This window comes from Egretta garzetta, unplaced genomic scaffold (assembly GCF_000687185.1).
Source record: "Egretta garzetta isolate BGI_Z169 unplaced genomic scaffold, ASM68718v1 scaffold352, whole genome shotgun sequence".
NCBI lineage: Eukaryota > Metazoa > Chordata > Aves > Pelecaniformes > Ardeidae > Egretta > Egretta garzetta.
Window position 1 is genome coordinate 63,081 of NW_009258768.1, and position 20,980 is coordinate 84,060.

Sequence of the window (20,980 nt, forward strand, 5' to 3'; positions counted from 1 at the left end):
AGATACAGTCACTGTAGGGCTGTGAAGTGGCTTGGATCAACACACTGAGCTGACCAAAACCTAATGCCTCCTTCCTGAAAATTGTGATTCGTTTTTCCAGGCAGATGAGCAGACTTCTGTGAGGCTGGGTAGGCAGTACCTCCTCCCCAGCTACCCTCTGCCCTCTGCTCAGTCACTTCTAGCAGGAAACCACAGTGCCCAAACAGGGCCCCTGGCTGCGCCCCGAGCCTGCAGAGCACCTTGACACACCAGTGAGGAAGACCTGAAAGTGAAGCTTTGAGAAAAAGAGCCAACTTACTTGGCAAGTGCCTGGTTGGAGAGCAGCTGCTTCAGGTGCTGAGACAAAAGCTTCTTCTCCAGAGAAAGCCTTATCCAGGCTCGGGCTCGCCCCACATCAGTCTTTATCTCGCTCATGTTCTGAACATGCCTGAAACGGGTGGGGAAAAAAAATAATAATAGATGAATCATAAAAATCCTACATGCTTCAAATGGCAATATCCAGTGTGATGCAGCAGCTGAACTGGAAAACATCTCCTGACATAATTTCTAGAGAAAGAGACCCCGCCCAGCAGGGCCACGCCGTGCCCTGCGCTATGGCACTGAGACCCCTGGCAGCCCCAGGCTGGCCCGGGGACATGGGGCAGCCCTTCCTGGGCATGGCAGGGTGCAACCCGGACGTGCTACAGCCCGTATGAACTGCTCTGTGTCCTGGCATTTGCCTGGCCAAGGTGAGCAGGCGTAGATCTGCCCATCCCTGCACTGCCTCAGGTAGATGTCCTCATGGACACTGCTAACACTTAAAAACAAGCAGCCACCTAGTGAGACCCAGTTACATCACAGTCGCTCCCTCAAGCTGCTGTCTGGGAGGGCAGAGGACAATACACATCTTAAAGAGTTTCTCCAAACCACAATCTACTCTGAAGGCTCTAACAAACCCCTTGATGGTAGCAGTCATGGGGAATTTGTGAAAAAGAGGATTGTTGGGGCAAAGCCAGCAACAGGCAGTCACAAGCAGAATCACATTTTCAGGGATGTAAGAGGCCCTCGTGTAAGTGATAATCTGAACAGCCCTCCACATGCTTGGTCTGTGGGAAAGCAGAACTGTTCCATAGGGGCTTTGTTCTATGGTTTTGCTTTTCTTTTTTTAAACTTCCCATATTTCAGTTTGGAGAATGCCAGAAACCCTAGTTCTAGAGCACAGGGAGCTTTAGAAGAGGAAGAGAACTGCCATGGCAGGGTGAAGCTGCTTCCAAAACCCCCCCACTTGGTTAAATAAACAGCAAGAAAAATTAGTAACAGCTTCCAGCAGGGGAAAGAAAAGGCTGCAATTTCTTAATTTTCACGCAGTTTGCATGTTAAGTGCACAGACAATTCAGCCCTCCAAACCTCCGTAGCAGGCTCCAAGTATCATCAGCTGAGTCTGAACCGATCTCTGTTGCCATTTACTTTCCAACTCCCGCACTTTCCTTGAAGGCCCTGTGCACGCTGCTGAGCGTTAGGAAATGTGGCAATATTTACTCCAAAGAAAATCCAACAAAGTCATGCTGTGACTGATACTTTTTACGTTGACTAGTATAGTCTCACTGTCTCGTGCTTTCCCCCATCTGTTATACCCAAGCGCGTGCTTTGTGTTATATTTAGACCCTGCATTATTTGAGAAAAACACTCTCTTGTTTATAGAGCTCTAACGTAACATGGCTAGGGCCTTAAGGGCAAATTTGCAAAGTACAACTTAGTGCTGCCCAGAAATACGTGTTCGCCCTGCACAAGTGAAGTGGATACCAGATGTAGCTCAGCAGCACCGTTGTCCACCAGGCTGGCCTACCCAAATTCTCAAAATAGAGGTCTACCTTTGCAATCCAAGCTGAGGGGTCTATATCACAGAGCTCTGTGCTGTATGTAAATATCCGAAGCATCATCGATCTATAGGAGTAATGGTAGCTTGCCAGTAGCAAAACCTAGGTTATGTAAAACCCCTTTAAAAAAAAAAAGAAAGCAAAAAAAAGGAAAAAAAAAAAAAAGATTTTTTAAAGAAACTTTCCTCCTGTTTCCTAACGTGACACATGGATAGTTCTCTGCTGGGCCAGGTGAGAAGTACTAACTCTCAGTGAGCTGTAAAACAAATCCAGGAGGTCACACTACACTCACACACAAGTCCTTGCCCTTTATAAGCAAGCTCAGCAGCCTCCCTCTGTCAGCAGCGATGCCTACCAGCTGATTCATTGCCGAGAGCCTTGCTCCTGGCACTGTCTAGCCCTTCCTGGCTCAGAGTGTGGCAGCCAGCATTGGACCTTCCAGCCCAGACAGTTGGGCATGTGATCCAGAGTCCTTGAGAAACAGGATGCGCGCTACACTCAACTACATTGTGTTACAGAAACACAGAATCATTTGGTTGGAAAAGACCTTTAAGATCATCAAGCCCAACCATACCTGTCCACTACTAACCCATGTCCCTAAGCACCTCAGCTACCCATCTTTTAAATACCTCCAGGGATGGGGACTCGACCACTTCCCTGGGCAGCCCGTTGGTAGCGTTGAGCACTCTCCTCAGACATTTCAAGTCTTTTGAGATGGGAAGATCAAAGCACAGACTATCATCTCCCTCCCTCCCCTTCCCCGCCAGTGCTCAGCTTGGATTACATCTAATATGAAACACTGAGTAGAATTGGTTATTTTACTGTGAGAAGATTCAAGTACAGATGGACTCAACCTAATTCCATGCATGCTCTGTACCTCTTCATTACCTGTTTCTGGTTCAGACCAGACTGGCATTAATTGTGCATTTGGAAAAACTAAGGATCTGCAACCATGCAACTTGCCAGAAACATTAAAAAGATTCAGTAATCAGTCTTCTTGTCAGCAAAAGCAGAGTGTAACAGAACAGAGCATTCAGGAACTCAAAGTTACTTCACTCTCAGTTGTGAGAGTCAGAACAGCTCTACTTTTATCGGTGACCTAAGTGTAAGCACTGTATGCTCACCACGACACAGCAAACTCTACTTGTCAGGGCACTGAACGGCAATTTCAGTGCAACTCCCTAGGTTCGGACTTGCTTTTAATCCCATTAGTAATATAGAAAAATCTATTTCCCCTGTCAAATGTAAGCCTGGGGTATGGCGAGACATACCCTCTGCAAACAGCTGTGCTGACAGAAGAGGCTGCAGCTGCTCAATGCTCCTGATCCCAGCACAGTCAGAAACGAGCAGAGACATAGTAGCTCGTCCCGTCTTTGCTAACCCAGCTTCTTTTGACTGCAGCAGGTCAAGCATCACTGTCGTGGGCCCAGCGCCTGGGGCTCCCATCCTCCACTGCAAGCTCCCTGAGGGAGGGGAGGCATGATACAGGCATGAAAGCAAGCGCTGGTGGCAAGGAAGAGCTTGCCTGAATGGGAAGGACCCGAAACTTGAATCCAGCTGGACCAAAGGTTTCGGAGAGTTGCCTTGGTGCCGATAGGTCCGGCTGGACACGCAGTGATGTGCCCAAGGGGTGAGGCCATGCAGGAGGCAGGCTGCAGCAGGAGTCTGCCGGGGAGCTGGGAGAAGGGTGGGAGAGATGCTGCAGATCCTTGCCCAGGGTAAAGGCTGAAGGGCATACCCCAAACACGCTTGTGCAGACTCTCCATGCAGAGAACCAAAATAAACATCTTGAGCATCTTCCTTACCACATCAAAGATGCCTGGCTTTGCGAGGGAGGCAGAGGACACACCACGTTACCTGTAGCACAGGCTCATTGCACATTCAGAGCGTGACTCTGATTCAGCCCTGCTTTTTAAGTTGTTTACATAACCTCACATGAGCCATCAAAACCAAGTTGTGCTTAAGGCAATGCTTAATCCTCTAGCCATTAGTTCAGTTAGCACTGCAACCCCGGCAATTTAACAATTACCCGTCCTTCTAACTTCATCATAAATCTGTGTGTGCAAACAAATATTAAGCAGCATTCCTTCCAAGCAGGAGAAAGTAAGCCATGACATTACGGATGACAAATTCAACTCACCATCTGCCCAGCTTTTTCTATGACCAGGCATGTTTGTGGACAATCACGAATACCCAAGATACTACAAAAGGCAGTGTTCTGCTTCTGTACTTTTCCTCTGAAAAGCAGCAGAAACACTCTTGTGATTCAAGCAAGAGAGCTCAGATCTGTGCTGGGCTTTCATTACTCAAGTGGAAGTACACAGAAGACAAAACCCATGCACGCAGCGGCGAGCGCACACAGCCTCCTCTGTTGGCCAACCCCCCCCCCCCCCCCCACCCACCACCCCCCCCCCCCCCCCCCAGCACATGAGTTTCCGCTCCAGATCCTCCTTCATCCTTTCCTCAGACCGACCCCCTACATGCCCGTCAGCCTCACAGGACTGAATTAAGTAAATAGCTGCCACGTCCCATGAGAGAGATGCTAGAATGACAGACACGTGTTCAAAATGACCTCTTGGCATTACACTCCTAATTACACTGTATAGATTCTCCCTCCCTCTTCCGCATGTTGTTTTAGCCTTATGCGGCATGTCATATTCTTTGAAATCAGAGCACAAGACTTAAACTACATAGTATCAAACAAAAAGCTTGCACACTGCAGGTGGGAAGGTGCAGTCATTGTCTTTCAGAAAAGTCTGACTAATCTGTGGGATCTCACATCAGAAAAAAAAAAATACCTGTAATAACACACATGGTAAAAATCACATCGCTGTAGTCATGTTTTTGTGAACTAACTACAATTAATCTTATTTTTACCATAAGGTTTTTTTTCTGTATTTTTACGTGGAAGAAGGGCAGGTTATTACAAGAAACAATATTCATGTTGCCTCACATTAAATTGCTAGCAGCTCTTTACAGATGAGCATTATTGCGTTACTCTTCCCTCTTTTCATGGCACTTTTACCCCACTGCAATCCTTAGCCATAGCAAGCAAAATGTCAAAACAGTGGCCTGTCCTGGCAGCGGCTTGGTCAAGGAGATGCCCTGAAGAACTTCTGCCCGGTGCTGTCACATCAGCCTCCACCTCTTCTTACTCTCTCATCCTTCCATTTCCCAACCAACACTTTTTAAAAAGCTCTCCAGGGCCAGGCTGTGGTCTCCTACGGAGCACCTGCCCTTACTTCACATTCCAATTTTAAACTCACCCAAATAGTAGGTTTGATTACATGTCTAAATTTGTACATTTATTACTACCTGCCATAAAATGCTAACTGAAAAGAAAGAATATTGCTCAGGCATTGCGAGCAGGTTTTTTTGTCCCTTTGCTTTGCCTATCAACTGTACTGGCTTGGTCAGTAATTTAAAACAAACAAAAAGAAGCAAACTCAAAATACCAAGGAATTCAACGTATCTCCTGTTATTTGTAGAAGTTGGCTTTATTGCTAGAAGAAGCCCCTGGGGAAAACAAAAACCCCAGTAAAACTTGTGTGTTTTTCATTATCTTTTAGTTAAAATAAATCAAGTAAACATGCAAAAAAGTTTTGTAAAATAAAAAGGCAATGCTCTGTAGATTTGAATGTGGGCTAAGGAGAAGGTTTAATTCTCCTTAGCCTTTGTAAACTCAAAGCCAGTGAAGACCTTTACCTTATGCTACACAATCAAACCCACAATTAATGCTTTAGGAAACCGTGTACCTCATATCTTGTATCAGGGAAACCCTCAAAGTAGGCAGAGTAATTCCTGTATCAGACTTTCGTCTTTCTGTTCCAACAGCAACTACAATGGAGAAAATACGTGAAGTTGATACAAAATTACAGTAATGGTGTGCAATGCATTTGTTTTACAGACAGCTGAAAACAGTCTTAAGTGGCTGGTAACTGCAATGTTTCTGTGCATTATCACTAACTCTATCCTGGAAATGGAGAAGCAGACAAAATGAAAGATGCTTAATACATTACCTATTCCTTGCTTAATCCAGCACTGAACTTCCCTTTTCATACGTGAAACACATCAACATAAATCTGTACGGCGACGAGTTTTATTAGTAATATGTTTTTATGGAAAGCTCACAACTGAGAAGGACATATAAAATTAAGCTACAGTAGCATATTTGATGCTAAGAATGCTATGCATTTCTGTGCTCCGCTACTCTGATCAAACTGCTTTGTGGTGACACATTTTGCTCTCAGGAATTTGTGCCTGCCAGCCAGATTGCTTAGTGCATTACTCATTGAAGCTTATTAAAAAGTCTTTTCATGACTGCGACTAGTTTGTCCATAGATGTGTCTTTGAGGACTAATCATCCAAGTTCCCATCTACAGGATTTGGAGGATTGCAGAGTCCTTGGAAGTTGACCCACTGAATACCCAGCAGTGGCCTGTGAGCAGGGAGATCTCAAGGTCATCAGAAAACCAGCCTCTCGCACAACACAGAAGTAATTTAGTGATTATAAAGGGCCAAACCAAAGCATAAAGTGAGCACCTAGACTGATGGGTAGAAATTAATTACATGGCTTCTGAATTATACAGTCCACCAGTATAAATATTTATTGAACACGGAGTTATTCACACTGAGATCTGAGAGACAGATTATGCTCACTGAAGAAAAACGTCAGTGGTTTTAGCCACAGCTCCACACCTTCAGCTACTTCAGAAATCATCTCTTGTGGAAGCACTGCTTCTCACACCTCACTCAATGCTGATTAAAAAGGAATGAAGATAGTGAACAGGCATTGAGTGATTTTCTAGACAAGGATAATAAGGATGTTCATTTGCCTCCAACGATGTCCATCTATTTTATCCAGACATCCAGGCACCTTCATAATTATTATAAAAGGTCTCCAAATGTAAATGTGATATTAGCAAGCAAATACACCAGAAATCCTGCATGGGTTTTGTGTGGTTACACTGTTCCTCCCAGGCTTGAGCTCATTCACTGTGATGGACCTTTCATGGATTCACCTGCTGAGTACTCACCTGGGGACTCCGCGCTATGCTCTTGCTTCTCTTCTCTCTCCTGGTACTGAAGTAAATGGGACCACAAAGCAGATTTCCCCTGAAAATGGAAAATGTAGTATGTAGCCTTAACTAAACGAGGCAAAAGAAAAGAGGCCAGTGAACATGGCAGAATAATGGGATGGCATTTCAGTGGGCCAAAAGTTCAGTGGTGAGAGTCAATCCTTCTCTCTTGGGCCACAAGACCTCAGGAAGAGGAGAGGACCATCCCACTGACCTAGCAGTCACAGCACCCACTTTGTTTCTTTGTCCTCTTCCTGGGTTTCACTTTTGAAGGTTGAAAGAGAAGAAACCAACACCTAATTTGACAACATCATTGCAATTTCCGAGATACCTCTCAAAAAAACCCCAACAAACAAATAAAACCCACAAAAAAACCCCAAGACCTCACAAGATATGAACCATGGACTCTGATCCCAAAGATACTTCCCACTTAACTTTGGATTGACACCACTGAGTAGCCACTTAAAAGGCAGAGATGGCATTCAGTATTTGCTAGAGCACTGTACACACAAAGTCCCGCGTTTCCGGTTACCAACCTGCTTGACCTGCAGACCATGGCTCCAGATTCTTTCTAACAGATCACAGAGGCTAGCAATCAATGTATTTTCCTCCAGACCTGTTATGTTGGCTTCTCCATGTCCCAGTTCAACTGCTTCATGGCCCATCTTCTCTACCAACATGCGTTTAGTCTTTAATAACAAAAAAAAATCCCCAAAGGTTTCTAAGAATGTCATCCAACAAGCAACAGAATTTATAGCTGAGTTTATTTAAACATGCTTAATCTAGAGACCATTGCTAATGGCCTGACCAGAGAAACTTCAAATCTCTTTACAGAGATGGTAAATCAAAAGAATAATTGAAAAAAAAAAAGTTTGCATGATTACTCCATACTGTCCTATTTCTATACCCTTTATCTGTTGTCCTATCCCTACACTGTTGATCTATTACCGATCAGTATGAAAAACAGAGTACAGAGCTAGATACGTTTTCAGTCTTACTCAGTATCTGTTTTTCTTCTTGTTACAGCTCTTCAAGTTTACAACTCGGGTAATAGAGTATACCACCAACTGCAATCACCACAAAGAAATCATATTTCCATGGCTATAAAAGCTTCTTCAGTATTAGAAACTGGTATACTTCATTTGCTCTGCCTAGACGACACACACAACAGTCGCACAGGCTGAACTCTTCCTTTTTTGACTGTGGGTCTCCAGCTCGTTATGTTTAGGCTACATTTACATATGAACAATTAAAGGAAATCCACCCTACGATGTCTGATCATGCTGATTCTCCTTCCTGTCCTTTTTACTCCTTTCACCAACTTTGACTGCATAAACAGAAGAGTGACAACACACTTCTTTCTTTTCTAATAACTGAAAAATGTAACTAAAGGGGCATCCACCCTGCAATAGCCTGGTACACCAACAGACCAACGGCGTTCCAGCTCTGAAGGCCTTTCAGGACATCACCTACAGGCGCTATTTAGGCTCCGTGTAAGCAAGGGGAGAGCAGGAGGTGGGAAGGGGGAGGACCTACCTTCATGCGACATTCCTTCAGTAACCCTTCCACAAATTTCCAATTGGTCTGCGCAATCACAGCTGGAGAAAGGTCTGAGAGTTTGGGCTGCCGTAAATTTTTTCCTAAACTCCTTGCCTCCTGCATGTATTTCTAAAAATAAGCAGAATAATTTTAGATATTACAAGTCAGAGGGATTCTCCTCATCCTAATCCTAGGCAAGCAAACGCTGGTGAAAAGGAATGAGCTAGTGTTAATTTAGGAACAACATCATGACTTATCTGATGCTTAGGTCTCGGGCTGGAGAAGTGGAATGTTCCCTTCTGACAACAGAAAAAGCAAGGTATTTGCCTGCATGGAACTGAAACAGTCAGCATTAGCTGGTGAACTGTGCTGTTAGCCACTAGCACAAAGTGAATAAAAGTGCGATACCGTCATTCAGCAATAAAGTAAAAATACCAGGTAAAGTTTCTTTCCATTGTTATTTGATTCTCACTTTAAAAAAATATAAAAAATTAAAAGTCATTGGTCTAATTTGTGACCAGACTATAGACGAATTGAAAAAAATCCTTTGAAAATAAGTTACAAGAAGCAGAAATACACTTAGTGAATGAGAAAGTTTTCATCCATTACTTTTCATCTGGATAGTTTATGTGGGAAAAATCAGACTCTGTTCTCAATTAACTACTTAATTACAAGTGGAGCTCGTTTTAAACAAAAATGACACTTAGGATCTTTCATGTTTTTACTGTGGGGTGGTAATTGAGAAGTATGGACAAAAATTGGCATGCTCTTTAAAAAAAAGACCCAAGCTATAGTAAAAGACTTTCAAACCTTCCTGCTGCATTGCTTTATTGTTCAGAGCTTCTTTTATTGTGGGGTTGGTTTTTTTTGTTAAGCAGAAAACCCCAAACCAATCAATAAAGCGTCATCTGCCCCCAACGTCAGTGAGAGGGCTACATGCTGAGCAAAGCTAAGAAGTTGGCTGCATTTAGGTGTGCAAATATGAAGCCTATCAAAAATTTGCCCAAGCATTATTCATAAAGTTTTTGTTGAAAGGAGTAAAATAATAGAATGGTGCCAAATGAAACAGTCTTGGAGCACAGCGCTCATAGCCTGGGGTGGTAATGCTCCATTTCCATAGTGTGTTTTTGTCCAGTTAATGCTGCCTCTTTGGTGGATGGTACATGGCAACGACCACTCTTCCCCGGAGAGGAGCAGATCACGCTCCTCCAGTGACTTAGCCCTGCTGCTGGCTGGGTTTTCTGGGGAACTGAGAGGACACTATGGCTGCTGCATTCTCAGAGCTTTCCATCTGGGTAGAAAAAGATTTATTTAGCAAGAGCAAAATCCAAACACACTGAAGTTAATTGAAATTTCTCACTTTTTTTTTTTATTGGGGAGTACAGTTTTTCTGACACATTTGAATTTTTTCAATGCAAAATTCAGACATCAACCACTTGACATCAGTCCCACAAGTCAGACAAGAACGTAGGGGTCTGCCATAGAAAGCTCAGTTCAACAAAAGTGCTCAGCTAGGTTATTACAGTTTCACCAATACTGTAAGGATGTAAAAATAGTTGAAAAACTGCATGTGAGAAATTAAGAAATAAATAAATAAATCACATATGATGGAAGTGTGTTGTTCAGCAAGCAATCTCAGAAGTGACTTCCATTTAACTCGGTGCAAAAATTAGCAAGGAAAACAGTGAAAAAGTAATACAGGGAATATATAATTAGGATATTTAATATTTCTTTTTAAATGTAAAGGGATAAATAAAATGCAAAGTGTGGTTATAGTCTGAAGAGTACATGGATAACCTTACTTTATTGATTGTATGCCTTGTTATTATACTAAAATAAAAAATACAAAACTATTAAGTTTTGTAAGTTCAAGAGAAGAATAAGGGTGGGATGAAAGATCTAACTGATTGCCCTTTGCCTGTTCATCAGCATCCACACACGACCCTCTTCCACACTGGGATGTGATGATCCAGCAGTCAGAAAACACTGCTTTTTGGATTTCACACCCTATGCTGAACTGCCAGGAGAGCAACATGGGAAAAAAAATGAAGCAGAACAAAATGCTTCTCTTTCAGTCTTGGAGCCGTCATGTTTGTCAGGGAGCTGGCATGGAAGCCTAGAGCTGATTTCCAGCTACTTTTCCGACTATAACCACACTTCCAAGTGCTACAGGGACATGCTCATACTCTACGAGAAAGGGATAGGTTCAAGACGCAGCGAAGACAGCGGTTCCTCACGCTAACAACATCTCAAAAGCAGCTTTCAACAAGAAAAACTAAAACATACCAGGCAGCATTCAGAGAAGGATTTTTTAGGAGGCCGTGCAGGAGGGGGTGGTCCCTGATCCCACTCCCAGAAGGCCATTGAGTTCTGACGAAGCAAAAGCTCCTCCGATGGCTAAGAGGAGGCAGATGCCCCAATGGCACAGAACAGCCAGAAAGAAAGAGGAGACAAAGCAAAAGAAGCATGCATATGATCCACAGCCAAAAAAAGAAGAAAGTAAATTCATGACAAAGTATTGAAAAGGCTCTGCTGAGCTATACACTCGAGGCAACGTTTAAAATATACTTGCAAAGCCACGTTAGCAAAAATAGCAACAAACACGTACAAGTGCTGTTTTGCTGTGTTTCCATGAAACATTGTTCAAAGCTGCGGTTCAAGGGTCCACTCATCTGTTTGGGTTCTTTCGGAGTGCAAATGCCAGTGCTGGCCAACATCATTCAGCAAGATTTACCACAAAACAGCATGAATGTTTTATTTTTGCTAGTGACATGCAAAAGAAGCACATGGACATCAGTGGAAAAATATGGCAGAAAATATTTAATGAAGGACAACAAACTGAAAAGATGGGAAAGAAATGTGTGTATGTGACTGACATTTACAAGATGTATGGGAGTTTCCAAGCTTTAGGCATAAAAAGGCCCCAAAGTCTTAACCTTTCAAATAGGCTTACTCATATCAGGAATCTACGTAAAAGAGAGAGAAAAAAAAATCCTTTAAAAAAAGAAAAAAAGTCCAGCCTCACTGGCCTTTACAGTGCTGACATTTATTTAAGGACTTGACTTTTGCAGAGACCTTTACCTTGGCCAGAGCTTGGCACCAGGCAGGCACCAGGGCTCTGCTCTCTGCATGCAGTTACATGACTGGGGTCTATGTCAGCAAATAAGCCATTTTCCTGATGACAAAGAGGCTATCTTACTCCAAAATAATAAAAGCATTTTATTTCTGTTGCGTGCTTTGAAGTTGTACAACGCATACAGGCATCTGTGACAAACAGCATCTAACTGAAATGACTGCCGAGACCCACACGAACCTTACGGTAGCAACCAAACTGCCCAAAGTAACAACGCATTTTTTGCCTAAATAGCATCTCCTGGATCACAAGCTCATGCCACCCGCAGATGATGCCACCTACCTCCCTCAAATCGTTGTCCAGCCCGATGTGCTCTGAGTGCTGCCGCAGGCGATCCTTCCTCCGCTGCGTGGTGGTGCTGCGACTGGCCCAGCGGCTGCAAAGTCAGAGAGAGGGGGGATAGACGTGAGTGGGAAATATTGGGAGGGAAAGCCTGGGTTGGGAGCCAGGGGACATCCGACAGGTCCGCAGCAGGTGACGTGGAGGTGCAACCTTGGGCGTTGCAATAGATGTGGGTACAAGCTGGCGCTTGACCTCCCCGTGGGAAACCGCCCGGTGGGTGACAGGCCAGTGCATGCCCAGGGGATGAAAGCCCTGATGGAAACGTGCCCGCTGCCTGCCAGGGTCCCTCTGTGTTACCCAAAATGCAGATCATTGATGCCACCACCAGGAAAATCGTTGTACCTGGTTACCCAACAACACTTTTGTTTGCTGCATTTGCTGAAGTTTGGTAAAAACAGTGTCTGTAGGAACAAACAAAATACAATGATATATTTTAAGTAACAACTTCTAAAATTTTCCTCTTTTGTGAGAAGTGGTACTTCTCCTTTCTCCACTTTCTGTGGTACTTCCAGGAATTATTTCAGGGAACCTCGTCATTGCAATAATGACTACTGTGATATTGGGTGCACGCATTTTTAAAGGTTATAAATAATATTGACTTCCTGGGGTTAATTGTGTTGCTATCTTCACCATATCTTTTTTTGCATTGGTTTTCTAAACACCACAGAAAGCCTGTATTTTTTGCTACATGTTCATATATGCCCAGCTGAATTTCTTCCTCCTCTGGAGCTGGTTCCTGAAAGCAGCCACTTGGTAACTTGGTTTGAAACTGAGCAACCTCAAAGCTCCCAGGTGTCCAAACTCCTTTATGCCAGATACTGTAACAAAATACAAAACAAGATAACTCTGTTCCGAGGAATTTCTAGTCTGATTGTAGAGTTTCTAATAATACGACAGCCTTCTGTTAAATCCTTGAAAACAAAAATGCTCAACTGGTGCAGAGAATGAATAAGTTAATACATTATTTATAAAAGAAAGCTGAAATAACACAGTATAAAGCAACCTACAAGCATTAAAAATAATTATCTTAACGCACATGAAGGCTACATCTTCAGAATGATATTACTTAATTACTGTGGTTGTGTTTATTAAAATTAAAAATATGTTTCAAATACAGTAAAGAAAAAAAAAAAGCCTTGAAGTGCACAGCCTTTCAGTCGCTTCATGAAGTTATCTGCTCTGCCTCTCTCCTGCGCTCAGAAGTTAAAGAGCAAAACCACGGCGAAGCAGAACACAAAGCCTGCCCAGGCCAGCTCTCCAGCTCTGCTGCCTGGTGGGGCGCATGAATAAGGCTCTACCTATGGGAGGAAACTGCCTGGCAGAATTTGAAGGGATAACCAAAATCTGGAAGAAAAAAAAGAAATAAAAAACACCAAGAAAACAAACCCCACGCTCCCCAACCTCAGTACCTCAGTCAAAGGAACCCTCCAAAACCTATCTCCATCCTGGCCCCTCTACTCCTGACTGAAGTGTCCATGCCAGGCACCACGCCAGAATAACTGCTGTGAAATGGCTTCTCCTACAGGAGCTGCAATCAACAGGCAGAGCCCCTGAGGATTTGAGTTCTCTGCCTTCGATAGGTCTATGCAGGGGGAAACCTAGAGATGCCCACATCAGAGACAGAAGTGTGCGCTTGGTGAGCCCCTCCACACAGGTGGCATTGGCGAGGACAGCAGTCTCCAGATCCCAAACCCATCTGTTTGTGCACCCCAAACACAAGCATATCCAAATAACAGTCTGGGATCTAACTGTTTGGGCAAGGAGTTTCAGCTGGCAACAGGTAGGCAGATGAATGCCAGGAGGAGGAAACCCTTGCACAGAGGTGGACTTGTGTCCTGACACGTCCAGCAAGCTGTCGGAGATGCGCAGGGAGGGGAACCTGACCCAAGAGAAGTGCAGGAATGTGACCCCTGGTAACCAAACTCTCCTGTTTCCAGAAAGACTTTGCATATATGTACCTAACTATCTCCACCAATTCCTCCAGTGAAGCAACTGAAGACCAAATTTTGGCTAACTGCACAGGTAAAAGGGGAAAAAAGTCACAGGAACTGTAGCTTTTATGGTCAAATCGAAGTCCCTTCCTACTGCCCAAATAATGTCAAGAAAACAAGTACAAAGGAAGAAATAAATATATGTGTCTGCATGGAATTACGGTTCAGCCCCTTGCTGTCCCATATCACAAGAAATTTATTTTTAAAGCAATGTAGCCTTAAGTCTCTAACTAAACAAAACAGCCCAATAGGTGTCTGCACAGCAAATGCTGACACCTTCTCAGAGGAATGAATTACTGACATAAGTGTCTTTGCACCTCCTCAGGAATCTTAAAAATATACAGCCTGTAACTTTAATAAGTCACCACATTTTTTTTTCAGAAGCAACACCCAATGCCTTATTAGATGACTGGGGGGGAGGGAATAAAATCCTACATTTTAATAACCTCAACAAGTACAAACGCAGCAGAAGAATGACCTCCTTGAAGAGAGGATAGCCGATGAAGAAGTGACTTTAGCTACTTGGCTCTGGAGACCTTCCATATACTGCAAGTTAGTACCACGCTTACATTTCACTTGATAGAATGTCATTAATACATTGGAAAGTTAAGTTGTAAATCAGCTATTATCCATATAATATTTCTTCTAATAAAGCTTTGATCCTTCTCCACCTGCATTTCTGCAGTTACTGGAAGATTTAAGAATTGCTACACGCGTCCTTTGAGGGAACACATCTCACCAAAGGTAGAAGCAGAATGAAAGCCACAGAATAATTACAAGTAATACACCATCATTAAAGCATTTTCAATTAATTCCAGCCCTGTACTCCATCTGGGAGAAGGCACAGACCATTCTCCAGATTATTTATCAGAACTATTTGAACATTTTCAGCATACAAACATAAAGATCATTGGCCATTTATGAAAAAAAAAAAAAAAAAAAAAAAAAGACTGCTGCTGCTCATCTGGAACAATTACACAGGCAGCGAGCTACATGCTGCCTCTTCCCCAACCTCTAAGCCAGGGAAGAGGGAGCTGCCGGGGCCCTGGGTGAGGTCTGTGCATTTGGATGCTGCTCTGAATCTCTCCGGGAGATTTTGTGAAGGTCTAACAGCAGATAAGCAGGATTAAGCAGCTAAATCTTTTAAAGCTTTTCCTTTACTGGGCCACATAGAATTTTCCCAAAATAATGCTTCAATATTACAATAACCATTCCCTTCCCTCTCCTGAGCAGAGATTGCATTTTTAATTACTCCTCCTCTCCCTTTGGTCACTCAAAGTGATTCTAAGAGGGTGCAAAAGCCCTCCCCAGTGGCCACACCACCTCCCCTTGGGTTGCCCAAATCCCATGCGGGTCTTTCTCCCGGCTCTGCCACCTCAGCCCTGGCGCTGCTGAAGCAGCGAGGAAAGCTGTGCTCGAGGGCAAACACCTGCTTGTTTCCAGCCCTTACTCATAGGCTTCTCAGCTAAACCACTACCACCCATGTCCCTGGAGAAGCCCCGGGGAGCACACACGGCGCTGCTGCCAAGCCTAGGTATTGCCTGAGACTCCCTGGCCCCCCAAAATGCCCTCTCTCCCCTTTATTTTTTGCCTGTAGAGCCATGAACATGGACTATTGGCATATTTCATTTATTCCTCATAGCAGAGGCACTGCCGCAAGCACCAAGTCTCGGGGGATGAAGCAACCACAGCTCGGGCGCTGTGCTGTGGAGAGCCCAGGGACACGCTGTTTACATGAAGGGAGAAAAGGCTCGTTTCGACAGGCTGCCCGTATCTAACTCCCATGTCCAAAGAGGGACACTCTTCACCTCCAGGGACTGCAAAAAAGCAGTGACATTTCAGAGGAGGGACCAGGGAAGACTGTGCTCTGCTCAACATAGAGAAATGCAATGAAGCCACCTCCAACTGAGACCCTTTTAACGTGAAGACAGTGAAGTTGGTATTGTTTAATATCAAATTAGACCCAACAAACACAGGAATAGGTTTGCCGAGGTTGGAGGAAACGTAAAGGTGACACCTGGAAAAGATGACACTTAACCTGTGATGCTTGATTTCTGTAATAAAAATGGTAAGATAGCATCAAAGCTATCTTTGATGTCAGAAGCCAATCTAACAAAACAGCAGCCTCACACCAGGGACTGGCCGTCCCGTACTGCAATCATACGTACATCTCTCTCTCTCCCCCCCTCTACCTCCCCTGCCCTCCCTGCCTGTCTTTTTAAAGCTCCATAGAGAAATGAAGAAATGATGTTGACCCAAACCAGACATGGGTGTTATGGGCAGGATATATACTGCAGTACTGCTGCTAGAGAACAAGAATACAAGACAATTTCATTCACAGACTGATTTAACCAATATTGCCATCACCATGAAAAGCACTGTCGTAAATTTACAATCTATTTACAGTGATAACAAAGAATGAAGAAAGGAGAAAAATGCACTTGTTTATAGGAGAGAGCCTAAATCTCCTCATATAGACCATCTTCTGAGGCAGACTGCTATTTAGGACTCCAAATCATGACAATAGATCTTTTACCTATATGCTTCCATCAGAGAAGTTACCCGACTGCGCTTCTGTATTCACAAATTAGCACACAGCTGTACTACACCCTCCATCAAATCCCCCTAAAGCACACATGGAGCCGGCACACATTAAATACACACAGGCTGCACGTGTAATCTGCCTGGGTTCAGAAATAGGTTGCGTGGGACCACATGGAGATTCCAAGTCAAACACACGTCAGACCGAACAAATTAAAAGGCAGGTCGAAACTGGGCTCCACATGCTCATGGATGGGCTGGCGGGAGGGATTCAGCACTGTGAATTGGCTCTGCACCCACTGCTCCATGGTGAGGAGCACGAAGGCGCAAATAGAGACTAATGCCCCTTTTCCATCTGTGCTGTAGGGCTGAACAGGAAAGCCCTTGAACTGCTGATCGGGTGGGCAAAAGTGAGCAAAATGCCTTGCAGAGAGTGGTCTTGCACTGACAGGCTGTCTTGTCAGATTACATGAAAAGAAGTGATTTAAAAGGGTGGTGCCCACAACCACCGTCCTCTTCAAGGAACAGCGGTAGCAATTTGCCAGCATCGCCTCTGAAGCCCTGACGAGCCACTGTCCTAAGTGGTATTTAGTTTGCAAACTCCCTTGGGACAGTAACACTCTTCAGGGGAGAGTAAACAGAATAAAGGATGCAAGGATTCGACACACATTTTTCCCTGTGAACTTTAATCCTGCAGAGCTATTTTAAAATGATGTATTAGCTGAAATAAGTTAATGGCCCTTTTACTGCCTCGCACCAGTTGAGCAGAGGATCAGCATGCAGGAGGCTCACCCATCAGGTTCTGAGTCCCCATAGCACATAGTTCCTATTTCAAGAACTATTTTTAAGCACAGATTGTCAAATTGAGTCACACTTTATTCTTTAAAATTAATGTATTTGAATACAAGCAGTTAATATTTTCACTGCACCTGTCAGTGGTTTGCTATGTGAGGTTACCTAATGTATGGTAACTGCTTGTTTCAGATTTTTCATACTTAAAAGGTGAGCTTCTACTACTTGCAAAGTTTAAATAACATCAGTGTTGTGTGGATGGCTCATTGCTGACTCATTTCTCGCTGATTTAGATGCACTGCAGAGATGCTACTTTATACGACTTGAAAATGCAATTGCTTGGCTCGTTTTAAAAAGCTTCATTAAAGACAGCCAGCCTTAGAACAGTACCCAACATGTAAGGAGACAGAAAAAGCACGTATAATATGAAGCACTTAGTACAAGAGACAGTTTCCCTTTAAAAAAAAAATAAAAATTGTTAAAACCAGAATGAATTCTATCATCATATAGAGATTCAGCAACCACTTTGCATTATATATATCCTATTTTCTTTAAAAACATTAAATGATGTTAATGTTAGTGAATAAGCAAAGAGTAGTCCTATTTAAAAATGAGGAGAACCAGAGCACTGGGCGGATAAACCCTGGGCAGTTCACAACTTGAAGGGGGGGCTGGCGATGGAGGCCACAGGGCAGTGTCCACACAAGCCGTGCCATAAACTGGAGCACAAAAATAAACCCATTTCGTACACTCCTAATGCATGAATTGTACAAATAAATACTGACACAGTGGTGGTGTCAGCAAAACACAGCACAGAAACAAGTGCCTGGAGAAAGGAAACAAGTACTTTTGAAATCTGCTTTGTGGGGAAGAACAACCCATCACTTGGGTAAAGCCTGAGGTTAGGAGGCAGCGTGTAGCGGGATCCAGGCTTGAAGACTTGGCGTGCACCCTCCTTTGAGGATTGCTGCAGGTCAGGCAGGACACAGAGGACGGACAAAAGCACGACGTTCACGGGAGGCCAGGATACAAGTGAGGGGGCTCAGGAGAGAGAATTGGCCAGGGCAGGAAGCAGGCTGGTCAGGGGAGGAAGCAAGGAGGAAAGTGGGGTGCAGATAAAGAAGGTGGGAAAAACACGGCTAAACAAAAAGAAAAGCAAAAAAGGATGATTTAAGCCGTGTTGTGGTTTAACCCCAGCTGGCAGCCAAGCACCACCCAGCAGCTTGCTCACTTCCCCCCGGTGGCAGGGGGGAAAGAATTGGAAGGGTAAAAGTGAGAAAAAAATGTGGGTTGAGATGAAGACAGTTTAATAGGTAAAGCAAAAGCTGTGCACACAAGCAAAGCAAAACAAGGAATTCATTCACTTCTCCAGGAAAGCAGGGCTCCATCACACATGGCGGTTACTTGGGCAGACAAACGCCATCACTCCAAATGTCCCCCCCTTCCTTCTTCTTCCCCCAGCTTTATGTGCCGAGCATGACGTCACATGGTATGGAATACCCCTTTGGCCAGTTGGGGTCAGCTGTCCTGGCTGTGCCCCCTCCCAACTTCTTGTTGCCCCCCCAGCCTCCTCGCTGGTGGGGTGAGGAGCTCTGTGTAAGCCCTGCTCAGCAGGCTGTTTACAGCACAAATCCAAAACACAGCCCCATACCAGCTACTGAAGAAAATTAACTCTATCCCAGCCAAAACCAGCACAAGCCATTTTGTAAACGTGTAACAAAGCAAAACCCTCCTTTGAAAACCAAAAGAAATTAAGAAGAAAAAAATCAGTTCAGTTGTTCTTTGCAGGCATTCACTACAAATCACCAGAATGCAAATATATTCCCATGCTGGGTGTGCAATCAGTGTTTTCCTCTGCAATATTTAATCTCATTTATCAAGCTTCTTAGTACAAATTAAGTTACAAGGTAATCAATTAGATTGAAAACACAGCTTGTTTCATTGTTTTAATTTTGCACTGTAAGCATATTCACCCTAATTTAACGATTAGCTAATCAAAAACCGTGAAGTGTTTATATAGCTTGGCTTTTTGTCATTCAAATTCCTTTCCTGGATCATTGCGAATGCATCAGCCAGCGGAGTCCCAGCGACAATTTTAAAAGCCTGGCAGAAAACCCATGCGGGGAAGGAAGAGGGGAACATGTAGCAACCGCAGTGTGGTGCTGGGGTTTGAAAAAGGAAAGGAAGACTCCGGAAACCGCTGCTCATTTCCAGATAAACAGACAAACTGCCTAAAGGACTGCAGCCCGTTTCCTCCTGGGACATTTTCTAGGAGGACTTCTGCAGAAACCAGGACAAGAAGCCACTGCTTTACAAGATTAGAGCAGCGTGGATGGGCCGCTTTTGTGCCCAGAGGAAGCTGCAGCTGCTGTCTGTAGATTCAGAAGTCTGAAGATTTTCCCATGACGTGGGGGATGTATCAAAGGCAATGAGCGCAGAGGGAATCCCTCAAGTGGGACATTGCTGCCTGATGGGAAAGAGGACCGAACTGGGTGGGTTGGGTTTTTTTTTGTTGTTTTGGTTTTCTTTTTTAATTGCTGTTAGCTAGGATAAGTTGCTCTTTTCTAGAAATATTTGGATACAACAGTTATGATCTTTTGCTTAAGTTTAGATCTGCATATTCTGCACTTAGCGTCTTTCCATGTTGGGGCAGTTTTGGTCAAGAAGATGCTTAGGGAAACTGCATACCTGGGAGCCTATTCTCCAGTTTTATGGATGGGGGGTTGGGATGGGGGGGTTTTGTTTGTTTAAGCTTTTTGTTGTTTGTTTTTTTCATCTGCTTCCTTTTAAGCTTTTAATTTCTTTTCAGTAAAGTGCAGTTCAAAGTTATTTACAGTGACGTTCTTGCTTGACTGAAGACGTCAACGTTTCCTTCCCACCACAAGAGAAGAGGTAAAGACGAGCCCTAATGACACCAAGCATGCACCTGCAGGCTGGCCAGAAGAGGAGCAAATGTAAAAGGGGGCCCTCCCAACCCACAAATGACCGAGCAGATGAGAGAAATCAGCAAGTTGGGGGATGCTGGCTGGGGCCAGAGGAGCACAGGTTCACCCCCTTGTCCAATGTTTTGGAGGACATCTTGAGGTGAGGCGGGAGGAGGGAGCAGAGTGACAGAAGTGGGGCAAGGCATGCTGCTGAGCATGGCCGCGGGCTGACAGATGAAACGTTATTAGACTTTGCTTCTATGACAGACTTGGGTGTTTTAACACTTACACGTGGTAACGTGATCAATGCTCGTTTCCAGCTGCGTTTAGGTGGAAGTGATCCAATATGACCATCAACCCTCCCTCTGTCCCCAGGCCCTGCTCTCCATGCCCAGTAAACAAGAGCCAGATGCCTTCTCTTCCAAACACAATTTCTGCCTGTCTGGGCAGCGTGGTTTTTGGGGATCACATACAGGATCAAGGACTAAACAAACTAGAAGTGCTTGGTCTCTGCATTATATTTCTGATTTAGATATATTACATATAATAACAGTCCTGTAACAGCCAGGCTCTGTCAGTGCTCTGCCTGGCTACAGGAAGGGAATAGCTAGATTAACATTATGAGCTCTATTTCTATATTTGTTAGTTTATCTGTCCAGAAAGGGAAGCAATAAAAATCCAATTGCTGACCAGTGAGGACAGGTTTTCATTAGAACAGCTTTGAATTGGGTTACTTGCTCCTGTCGAACAACGATTGACTGTAATGTGGGAATGATCCCACCCT

At 44.1% G+C, this 20,980-nt stretch overlaps 1 protein-coding gene across 1 annotated transcript in view; it reads right to left on the bottom strand.

The window, feature by feature from the left end:
* DENND5B (DENN domain containing 5B) overlaps window positions 1-20,980 on the bottom strand; it is a 69,792-nt gene that overhangs the window by 12,683 nt on the left and 36,129 nt on the right. Inside the window, exons 10-16 of the mRNA XM_035889059.1 lie at window positions 11,889-11,982; window positions 10,760-10,870; window positions 8,471-8,602; window positions 7,471-7,623; window positions 6,893-6,971; window positions 5,612-5,693; window positions 299-427 (exon numbers count right to left, since the gene is read on the bottom strand). Of these exons, the coding sequence (XP_035744952.1) occupies window positions 299-427; window positions 5,612-5,693; window positions 6,893-6,971; window positions 7,471-7,623; window positions 8,471-8,602; window positions 10,760-10,870; window positions 11,889-11,982 (780 nt within the window). The remainder of the gene's footprint in view (window positions 1-298; window positions 428-5,611; window positions 5,694-6,892; window positions 6,972-7,470; window positions 7,624-8,470; window positions 8,603-10,759; window positions 10,871-11,888; window positions 11,983-20,980) is intronic.